We start from the raw sequence: 12,431 nt of genomic DNA on the forward strand, positions 1-12,431 counted from the left end.
TGAGAATCGAATCACGAGAAAATATTATTTTGTGAATTTTTGCAAAGCATTCACGCAAACTCGAATATACGTTAAGACGAGATTCTCGAGAGGGCTCAACACTATTTCACGTGATGAATGGAAGTTACGAGTTAGCTTATCACTATCGAATGCACATACAGAGACTCACCTTAAACAGAATTCCGATACCGAGATTCATGAATGGCTTGGTGAAATCTATCACGCTCTCCCGAGCGTAATTGATCGTCATGGATGCGACGGCCAGATCCGCTCTCTGTGGGCAAAAGGGAAATTTCTCGCTTGAAAACATGTAGTACTGACTCACCAACTATCAATGTTCGAGAAGTCATACAGAAAATCGAAATTTATCGGGAACGGGAAGCCATTAGGATTTTCTGTAATTACAAATGAAATTTTTATACGTATCGCTGATAATTATACAGAGAGAAGATCTTAATTTCAACGATGTTCTCTAATGTACATTGTTAATGTCTCAAGTAATTTCAAGTTTAAGTAACGAGATGAAAGGAGGAGATACTTGATAAGAATTAACATTTCCTTATTCTATTCTGTCTCCTTTCTCTTTTATTTTAATTATTTCTTTTTATTTAATTCAATTAAAATTTAATCTAAACTCTTAACGAATTATTACACACAGGGAGGAGGATTAGAAAAAAACTTTTACTCGTATCTCGAATATCTCGAATTAAAATCAAAGAAATACATCCTCTTATAATCACACCATCTTTGGCTTTCGTTGAAAATCATCGACAAAGACTCGTCAACCAAGCGTTCGCCTAGGAAAACAGCGAATGTATTTTTTATAAGGGAATCAGAACACGGAACACCGCCAATGACGTCTTTCCTTCAAGACGATACCCGACCTCACCCGGTTTCTGGGTTAAGGCGGTTTCTTTTATCATGGACAGATTGCATATTTGCATATTTTACGAACCGGCAATCTTCGAAATTCACCGTCTATTTGTTCCTCAGTAGCGATTAGTCGCGCGAAACACAGATTCGCCTCGAGCCATCCTCAACCTTGAAGCCTCGAGGCGCATAGCTTATCTCTTTTTACGGCGAAAAATTCTCTTCCTTTTCATCCTTTTCATCCTTAGATTCTTACCTTTGCCCCTTCGACCTTGCACGATAAAGTTTAGGTCGAAGCTTGCATCGCGTATTCTGATGACTGACTAGTTACGTGGCTGTACTACTTGCGCCCGAGTAGCATGAAATATGAATATGCAATCCATTTGTCGTTTCGCATTAAATATTATCGATAAGAGGATAGAAATAGAACGAATGGAAATTATATTAAATTTATTACTATTAGTAATCGAATATTATTATGGATAAAAAATTAATAAAAATATTCTATGATTTATTGGATTCAAGGATCTTTTATTATTCAAATTTTATGGTCATATTATTTATGGTTCGTGTGCAAGTTTTAATGGATTGTCAGTTAAAACAGAATGTCATGGCCTTTTGAAAATAAAGAAAGAACGTGTTTCAGAAGCGATTAAACTATTGAATATTATTGTTACTAATAAAACTGTCTCTGCAAGTGAAGCAAAATAGATACAATTATATAAATAAAACTTGAACTAATAGTAAAGGATAATATCAGTTGCACGATTCAATAGAAAAAAATTACTGCAATCTTTCCGATATAGAGAAGAACAAAGATCATTTCACAAACTTTTCGTCAACAGTAATATATTGACTTGAACAACTATCGATAATACAATTAATTCCTCTCGATGTCTTTAATGATTTAAAGTAATACTGTTCTTGCGAAAAGCCAGAAATACCAATCAAAATTACATTCTGGCAATATTTGCAAGATTTACATTAATATTTCAATAAAATCTTTGATAGATGAGGGCTTCATAAATTATCCTACAGATGTTTTCCCAATGAGGCAGACAAAATTCCGGCTTAATAACCATGTTCTTTTACAATTCAGATGTCACGTGGTAACATCTGTGGCAGTTCCTATGAATCAGAATATCCGATACGTGGATCATCTGTTAGAAAACATCAAATTAGATGCTCAAACTCAGGCATGCATAATGAAAATTTCAACTCAAGATGGATTTATTACGACAACATCATACTGCTAGTTTGCATATAAAATTGTTCATTGAACTTTACGTTTGCTATTTTTTTTAATGCTTCTTCTTTTTTCCTGAGAAAAAAATACAATTTCATCGAATCTTTCAAGCGACCCGAATTACGCTTGTACGAAAATGATAATCGATATCGATATCTCATAACAGGATAAAATATTTTCATATTTATTCGAAAATAATAAATAAAGAAGCATCAGATTCCAAGAAATCCAAGAAAAATATTACAGAAGATTCAAATTTTACACCATATAAATAAAATTTCTCAAGATCTTCCCCTTTACCTTTTCCATCAACTCTCTAACGATTCCATTCCACTCCTTGGTCTTTGGATCGTAAACGCCATACATGTGATCAGGCACCAATCTTATGGCATACTGGAACCCGACCTGATTAGCGATCCACTTGAGCAAATCGATGCAGAATCCCTCGAACCTCGCGTTCCCTGTCAGATTCTTGTCCTCCTTTACCATCACGTATGGTTTTTCCTGCGAGAAATAAGATTCCTTTGATGGATCACGCGAGGCAGAGTGTCGAGGACACGGATGAATACAGATGAGGAGAAGGGAACGATGGAAATAGGGAGAAGGACAGACACTCCTCTTTTATCCATGGAAAAAATTCAAGAACTGGTATCGATGGTATGCTCTGTACTCGGTACTCGGCATCATTGGACGGACTAATGCAAACGATTCTGATGGAAACTTCTAACTCTACTTCGCTTTCTTTTTCTCCCCCTCCTGTTCCTTTCATCTTGGAAAATGGAGAGAGGATGAGATCGTCGTATCTCGGCCGACGATTTCTTCCCGACTGAAATTAATTTCTTTCGTGGAAGCAAACTTTATTGATCGCGGGTAAACTCGGCATAAAGTATGTTTAAACGACTGAATATTAATCGAATTGTATAATATATCTAAAAGAAATATTCCGTATCGTGATGGATTTTAATAAAAATTATGAGATAGTTTCGAGTCCAATGTATGCCAACTACAGTTTTTCTTCAATTTAAATGACGAAAAAGAACTTTGGATTATTCTCAGATATACCGCAATAATTTCATAAGCAATTTTCTTTTTTTTTTTAATTTTCTGTAATAATCCGCTTCCTCTTCTATTCCAAGTTTCTCGATTATTCATTGCAGATATAACATTGCTTTATGATCTTTTAAGGTTCACGGTTAATATTCTGTGATGTACAGTAATTCGACAAACGGTGATACGAGCATTGCGATAATTACCTCTCTGGTCATAACGACCAGGGTGATATTAGTGGCGCTGGTCTCGTAAAAAGCACCGACGTCGGTCACGTTAACGCCTGATCCGGGCTTCCACTCGCCAACTTTCACCAGCTCCTCCTTCTTCAATTTGAGCAAGTCGAGCTTGAAATTATTACGCTTCCCTTCGTTGAACTCGATATGTCCGGTTAGGCCGTGTAAACCTGCCTGCGAACAGAAATGTTCGTAACCCTAAATTCCAGTTTAAAATTTATTTTATAGATTTATAATTTGATTCTGAACATTTTTGATTGATTGGAAAATTGTTTGGAAGAAAGAAATATTCGATGATGTGAGGTTTTCCTAATTTGGTTGTTTTAAAGGAGGATAGAAGATGGAATATATTCTTTAGAATAAGAAATAATATTACTAGAGTAAATCATGCCCTAAAGAATGATCTTTAAAATACACAAAAAGTGAGAGAGAACCGTATACTATTTGCATCCTCGATATTGTGAATTCTGGTATGATAAATAATGATATATAACGTAGAGTAATTGCTGAATCACGATGATTACTCTGTAAATAATGATTTTTAAAAAAATGTTTCAGGTGAATGTTGATTGATTTCGAGAGAGATTGGTTTAATTTTTTATTTAAAAAGCAAACCTTTCATATATCCACTACATAGAAAACTACTCACGTGAAATTATACTCCTCTTAAAATCAATCAATCACTTTATCAAACAACTAAATCAATTCGTCAATTAATCTTTATTCAAAACATTTTTCATTAAAATTATTATCTATCGAATATATACCCACTCGATGTATCTTAAAATATCTATTTTTATCACGAGTTAATCAATTTTTAGCAAGTTTTTTCAATTCAATTCAATATTCCTGTTTCCTCTGTTTTGAAATACTTTTCCTCGAATCATTAAATAAAAAATATTTCCTCGACGATAAAATCAAGTCTCTAATTAAGTTTCATTCAATTGAACATCGATCACAACTTGGCCAATTCTCCAAAACATAATTATATGATACAAAACCGGTGTTGTTTAATATTTCATCAAATTACGATCTCTATTCGACATACCTGTCGCCTTTGTTTTCGAATACGAATCATCATCATGCTCATATTGCTAGTATCATTCAGTAATGTGCAACAATCATCTCTTTTATCTTTGAATCACATCCTGATCTTGTCCATATGACACAGAAGAATACTAGAAATGTCTCTGTTAATCATTACCTGAATTTGCTTAATTTATAACACTTTTTGTCTGAAACAGCTATGGACCAAATTCCAACTCATTATCTTTCGGTATTTTTATCGGTTGCACAGTTTTTTGCCAGAAAATGACATAACCCAATTTCTTTGTCGTTTCGACGAGCCATCGTGACACCACTATCTTCATAGAGGATAATAAAGATTAAATCTTTTTATTTTGCTGTTGTTTTTGTCGCTTCTTGAAAATTAAAACTACGTACTTTCGAGAATTTTAATTCCTCTTTTTATAAACTATTTTATAGTCAACAAGGGATGCTAACTACAAGAGTCGATATTCTAAATCTTTCGTAATGACGTTTACCGAATCGTTTCGAAACGAACAAGGGCCGGAATAATTAGAATATCCATGTTATAGCGGCTTACGAGATGCTATTCATGCACTGACTTCCTCTGTTAATTGTTTTCGCATCTACGCCCATGCTCGTGCAAAATCGCGGACCCATTTTCACGTACCAACTGTTCTGGAAACAGGAACATGTCGATCTTCCAGTCGCTTCGCTCGTTTTGCATCGATGGATGAAAGTATACTAATTATTTATCATTGTGATTAGAGGATTTTGTAATGGAAATGCAGATATTTTTGTGTAATTATTTAATGATTAATTATTAAGTGAATAGAAGTATAAAATAATCCAATAGTTTATTAATATCATTGTTCCTTCTAATACTTTTTATTCTTTTTATTCTCTAGACAGAAAGAGATTCTTAGAAAGAAAGAGACAATAAATTCTATCGACAAATAACATTTCAAAAGAAAATTATCGAGGATTTAATAATATAACAAAACACAATCGTTTTCAGCAAATTGAATCGATTGATATATTTTATGATATTTTCTATGTTTCAAATTTGTTTATAAAAATTTGAAAATATCTCGCGTATCATTCGCTATGATTAATTTAATTGCGGCAAAAATTGTTTAACAAACGAGAAACTTGTCGAGCGATATGAATAAAAATTGAAAGGTTGTTTGAAATAAAACTGAAACGAAGTTGACTCGATAAAAGCCAGCCAGTGTCACGTACTACAGCGTGTTGAAAAAAATCGATGATTTAGAAAAGTTTAAAATTGATGCCGTATAGAAAAAAAAACTTTGAAAAAGATTGTTAAATTTTCCAGAATCGTTCCATACAAATTTTTTCCAGAATCTTATGTAAAATTTTCTTTTCATCTCGTTATTGGATATGGAAAAACTTTATAATAGGCAAGTTGAGAAGAAAAAAAATAAGAATGCTGGAATAATATACGAAAGAGAAATTATCGTTTTGAATTTTTACAATCTAAATTCCTTGATAGAACACACTCTTAAATAATTTCTGACATAATTTCGCTTTTTCACAGCGTCTGTCAATATGATTTCGAATTTATATTCGAAAAGCCAAAGAAGGATCGAAGATCGTAATTCATCCTGTCGTTCACTTCTAAAAATATCCACCACGTTTTGCATTTCAATTTCAGAATTGTAGATGACGAGAGATGGGATGGATCATTTCGGTGATTTCGATTCCCTATCAGCCTCGATTTTCAGTTTTTTCGTGAGTTTCACTCGAAAATTCGCGAATTTGAAATTAAATTGAACCTAATATTCCCGTGAATTGAAAAGGAATAACGAGGTGATTTTCCCCTTGATCAACCTCGCTCGCTATGAAAAATGAGAATTTTTGGCCTAGAGGATGGGAGTCATTCATCAACTGGTTAAAATAAATAATATCGAACGTTTAAACGTTATTTATCGAACAGTTAACAATCAACTTGTCCTCTTATGGAATCGGAAACTCGCATGACGTATTATTTCTGCGTATCGGTGCGCCAAATTTACTGTTCATTTATCAAGGAACTTGTTTAATTTGCATCGAATATGCGCAGAGCAGTTCATTAATCGATACTCACCTTCATAACGAACAAATCACACGTTTTGCAATTCCAATTCGATGAATCACATGTGCCACGTGTGTTACGATCTGCTCTTTCTCACGATCATTCGTAAATTTATATTTGTAACAAGCTTGAAATTGCGATCAAACGTTTCTCTCCTTTTCTTCATTCGTTTTTTCACGAGTTTAAACACAAATGTTTGATAAAATGATATCGTTGAGAGTAAAAAGTCAAAGGAGATTAGAAAATTCGATTATAATTCTCACATTTTTCAATTATATCGCAGAAAACGAATGCAATCAGTATATACCGCCATGATTCATTGAAACATATCATATTGTCTCAATATACTCTTCGATTGAATAATTTCATCAATCAGTTTAATTTTATAACAGAAAAATAAAATTCGCACTCTCGAGCAGTATTTAAACGACACGATGATTGTTCCGCTATATAAATCGTGCATTCAAATTCGCGTTTTCCTTGATTAATTTCCAATCAACGAAAATATGGAAAATCTCGTTCGATTCGAAACTTCATTCGGTCCAACCAATTGCGATCGAAACGTTGTCGAGTTTCTAGAATTGCGTGTTGGTCGAACTAGACGGAAACTTGGAGCATGGAAGCAATATTCACTTAATAAACCCGTCCACGAGTGTTGTCCACAAGGACGTGAGCTGAGATCCATACGAGATCTAACACGTGTTACTCGTGTCACGGTGATAGGACGATCGTGCGGAACTCGAGAGTCGTCGGGCGGACGCAAGCGGAAAACGGAATTGTTCGAATGAATCGCGGGAAATGGACCATGGAAAGGCGTGTCAAAGAGGACAAAAAGACGTTCGTGGAAGAGTGTCATGTTTGAGCGAAGATATATAGCCTCGATGGAAGAAAAGTTGATCAACGGAACGATGAGAAGGGAAGAAATGGAGCAACGATGAGGGATGATATTACGTTTGAAAACAATTATCGTGTTTAACGAAATGTGTTAATCCTTTAACAATTTACGGTACACATTTGCACGGGTCGTTGATAAACGTTTAAATTGATTTATACGATTAATGAATTACGTTCATGTATATCTATTTACGTGTTTCAAATGTTTCATTGTGAATATTTTTTTTCCAATTTCGCCTCGTTTCGCGTGTTCTGTCCTTTGAGATTTCACAGAATAGAATATTTTAATATTTTATTTTAGGATTGGGAAATTATTTGTATAATTTTCCTTTAAAACAGTATAAGGAAATAATATTTGATAATATTTTAGTATTTGTTTAAGTTTACTTCAAATTTTCCTCACCGTGTATATATTGCAAACAGTGAATATAGTTAGGGAGAAACTAATAATAAGAGAAAGACAAGCAGAAGACACGGCCAAAGGAACGATCCATTCTCTGCAACTATTTGCTAAATACGCTGTTCAATTATTCATGTGTCAACGCTGTTTCATCTCTCTGTGCACGTTTGCGGTTTATCGTTGGACGCCTACCAATCTGGTTGCTTTCAAGCTCGAGGAATACTTCTGGGCATTTGTCGAGATCCGCGGTTTTCTTTCCTTGTATTCCTCTCAAGCTTGAAAGCACTGTTTTTTTCCATCATCATGTGCACTAGGTTTTCAGAATGACATAGCATTTGCATTAAAGATGTCCATCCTTTGTTGTTGTAAGACAATTTTTGCAGTATAACAGTGAAAAATTAAAATTTATACATATATAATTATCCAAGCTTTGTTTTAAAGTCAAAGTTTTATATGCAGAATTGTATTTCTTTTGCTAATAACTTTCCTTGTTTGAGAATAAATTTAATTGCATGAAAAGTTAAAATCACTTGTTGATCTTGAATATTACATCTACGACGGTGTCGTCTAAATTCTGTTGACTCTTCTTGGTTGGGCTTATGATAAGAGATCCTTAGAATTTACAGTTTATAGGGCGAAATATTAAGGCAAATGATAAAAAATTATTAATGTATTTTCTAAGAATCATTCTAACTATTTGTCAAAAAATGAAAAAGCATTAAATTCTTAAAAAAATAACATTTTCTTTCTTTAATTTCTTAAAAATCTTTGAGCGTATCCTAAATTTTTTTTAATTAGAAATTCTAGTATAACAAATTTTCAATTTTCATTTCAAAAAATTTAATTATTATTTTCTTTTTTAATTCATTTTTATCTAGGATATTTACTATGAAAGAACAAAGAAATCGATATATACTGAGGTAAAGTATTTATTTTCACACTATGATTAATCATTCTCAATCTGAATTAGATAGCTCATTTCTCGTTCGCAAGTTATATGTTGGTACATGCAAATAAGTATCATGACTGTGTTTCCCGTTCAATATATCAGAGTCCTGACTATCATTACTATAGGTTAAACATTTTACCCTATCCATTCCGGATCGCGCTACCTGTGCACCAAATATTTCGTCTGATGTATTCAACGAGCAATCTAATATGTTTGACAGCGGGATTTAATCGAAACGATTGAGTTTTCCATTTGCAAATTCCTGGATCCGTTTGTTTTTTATTCTCACTCTGTACTGCTAAATAATACAAAATATACTAATATATATTATACTAATAATATAAATCATAAATGTGATTTCATGTAAAAAAAGGTAAGAAAAAAAGAGTATATTTTTTTCATTCAAAATTTCACTTGTACATAAAAATTTTTCAAACTTGATTTACTCGAAAAACAAAAGTCTGGAATGAAAAATTTTATTTGTTTTTATTTATCTTTACATTTATATCAATTTCTTTTTCATTTTTTTTTTTTTTGTAGATTTACTGGTTGTACCATCAATTGAATAACATCCTATACTTTTACAGAGCAATATTTCAGATCCAAGCACTCGTTATTCGCTCGTTTACTATTCGTCCGCCATATCGGGTGAAAAACAATTTTTCCTAACTCAATCTCCACTCGTTTGCCCAGCCAAACGATACATCTTTCTATCCAGGATAGAAATATCTGAGAGCTTTTAAATCTTTGCTAGATCTCTATTCGAAGAACCACGAATTTTATTACCTCTTCAAGTAAAAATTTCGTGTAAATCGATCGATTCTTTCTGAAGTGGAAAACGCAATCAAATCAGTAAACAAAATACGAATACACTTGCGATTTCTTCGCAATTTTCGATTCGAATACGAATAATAAGCAATATTTATTCTTTGATCGGAGCTCGTACTTTTTGCACCGATCTTCGAAGATCTTAGAAAATCTTTGAACTTCGAGGAAGTCATTTTTCTCACTAAGAAGTGCTCAAGAAAGTTTCCAAACTTCTTTACCTGATTTTCTGTTCGTGCCAGATATATCCTATAGACCAGGATTTGTTTCTTCTTGTTTATGCGGCTGAATACAATTAAGGAGAGTCTGGGTCGAGTTAGTTTTTATCACTGCAATTTAAATTGATCGTAAATCATACGTATTTTTCAGATATATATATATATTTAATATATCTAATATATATATAAGGAATATTTTATTTGAATATTCTCGCGAATATTCGATTTTAATCAAATGCATAATGTTGAATTGTGTTGAAATCTTACATTATTATTAACCATTATTATCATTATTTTATTGTTATTGCTAATATTATTGATACTTATTAATATATAACACGTTAAAATCGGGTTATTAGCGTTGCTATCCTCATTATCATTATTAATTTATGAATTATATTCTTCGTCATTATACTCTGATCTACGTCAAATTACTAATTACCAACGGTTTTGTAATTCTATATCAACATAACTAAATTGAGATTAACAGTCTGTCTACCCCGAAGCGATCCATGAGTGAAACAACTAACTGGAAATCATATATTGCTACAAATCTCTTAATTAACCTGAATTTCGAGTTTATGGTTCATTAACTGCACTTCACCTCTTAATGGAGTGGCATCTGTCAGTGAATGTTTATAAATTCGAGTTTTTCAAATCACTCTGAAGATGATGCTTTCGACGATGAAAATAATAAAAGTGGAAAATTTAACGTATGATTGCTTCATAAATTACGAATAAGAGGTGGAAGCACGAGGCTGGAACACGATTTGTCGGCCGAGTCGAGTGCTCGTTAAAGGAGTTTCACTCGTAAAATATCGTGCGATATACGGCTCAAACGTATCGTTGATTTCAAACGTTGAAATTTATGCGATGTATGTACTTGATTATCTGAATCGAACCTCTGTTTGACAATTGATCTTTCGATTTCTCTTCTGAGATACGATATAGGGAATAACAATGTTGATCGTCGAATCGAATTGGAAGAAAATTACCAAAAATTGTTTCCGTTGTAAACGTATCAATCCTTTCCAAATGCGATGCAACTGTTAATGAAAAAAAAAGAAAAAATATTTCGTGAACTATGAAAAAAATATATAATAAATATAATACATTTTATAATGTAATGTACATTGGCTTCAAGATTTGAGATTTTTAATTTAAAGTGGAGATAAAATAAAAATAATTTCAATTAATGTATGATTATTTAAACTATTATTAAAGTTATTACATTCATTCAAATTTATAATATAATATGTACAATATAAATGAGAAGATATTTTGTATTTTTGATACAAAATAAAAAATTTATTAAATATTAAACAAATATTATGCTTGCAAAATTGCTTAAAAATTAAAAAATATTTGATACATTGTTATTTTATAAAATTAATTTAAAATAATTATTTAATTAAACTAAACTTTATTAAAAAATTTATACAAAAATATAAATGATATATTAAAAGTTAAAATTTATACTAAAAATATAAACAAAAATTATTAGGATTGTATTAAAAATAAAATTTTTTATATTAAAAAGCAATATCAAGTTAAGAACTTTTCTATATTTTTATTGTATCCTTCCTCTGAGTATTTTCTAAAATTTTGTTGTATAAATTTATAATTAAAATATTTTATTGTACTTCAATTTTCGCGCGATTGAAATATAAGGAACAATATTATTCCAACCAATCAGAAAGCGGCTAAGGTCTGATAGCTAAACGAATTGCATATGGCGACAGTCTGTTAGCAAGAATCGTAAAGAGAGCACACGTTACAACGTCACGGATATATAATTAGTAAATATTAATATTGTGGTATAATTTATAGATTGTTAGTGGTTTTACTTACTTAATTTGTGTGTCTTTATTCATTTATCAAATATTATTTTGTCAAAATTAAATTATTTTTTATACTTTTTATCGTTCTTTACTGCTCACTCATTTAAGTGTACATTTACCCGTAATTTGTATTATTAAACATTAAAAATCGAATTTAAATTTAATCATTGACTTATTTCAACATTATTTTAATTTCATATATTTGTTTTCTGATTCTTATTTATGCAATTATGCATTAATGTTTAATTACTGAAATAGCAGTGACAATACAATAGGTTATGCACATATATTTATGCAAATGTGATAAGATTTTTCATTTTAACAATAAATGTATAATACTTAATATATAAATTAATATAATTATTATATCTCTATATATATCTTTCTATCCTTTTTCTTAATTCATATAAAAATAAAAACAAAAAGATCAAACAATTTGAATCAATTATATTTTATATACATACTCACATATTTCTTTCGGAATTGCGTCTATTTGTACATTCGTATTATTTTTGTTTTTATTTTACGTTCAAGGCTAAGAATGTTTTTTGTAAGCCAGCGTTCCAAGAAAATTGACGATGTATTTCTTTCTTTGTTTTTATATTACGTAGGCGAAAAATATTTATAATGTAATGGTCGCAAAAGATTACTGGTCGCATTCGTAGAGTACGTTCGATATATACATAAATCGATTTGCCAAACATCAAACGTTTTCCTTAATCCAATTCGATAATCGAACTCGCGGTGCGAGGTATCAGTCTATAGTCGAAAGTCATAGTGTGTG

The 12,431-nt window shown here is 31.5% G+C and overlaps 1 protein-coding gene and 1 long non-coding RNA gene across 7 annotated transcripts in view; both read right to left on the reverse strand.

Annotated features, from left to right (window-relative positions):
* The window catches only part of LOC102676221 (glutamate receptor ionotropic, kainate 1), a 153,303-nt gene that overhangs the window by 22,375 nt on the left and 118,497 nt on the right, over positions 1-12,431 (reverse strand). For all 6 annotated transcript variants that reach the window (XM_031508779.1, XM_031508781.1, XM_031508778.1 and 3 more), the window contains exons 9-11: positions 3,370-3,573; positions 2,417-2,620; positions 170-274 (exon numbers count right to left, since the gene is read on the reverse strand). In XM_031508779.1, the coding sequence (XP_031364639.1) occupies positions 170-274; positions 2,417-2,620; positions 3,370-3,573 (513 nt within the window). The remainder of the gene's footprint in view (positions 1-169; positions 275-2,416; positions 2,621-3,369; positions 3,574-12,431) is intronic.
* On the reverse strand, positions 9,343-10,827 carry LOC116185118. Its single transcript, XR_004149905.1, has 2 exons — positions 10,411-10,827; positions 9,343-9,917 (listed from the first exon to the last, which is right to left on the reverse strand). It is a non-coding gene; the product is annotated as an uncharacterized LOC116185118 (long non-coding RNA).

This window comes from Apis dorsata, unplaced genomic scaffold (genome assembly GCF_000469605.1).
Source record: "Apis dorsata unplaced genomic scaffold, Apis dorsata 1.3 scaffold_99, whole genome shotgun sequence".
Classification (NCBI taxonomy): Eukaryota; Metazoa; Arthropoda; class Insecta; order Hymenoptera; family Apidae; genus Apis; species Apis dorsata.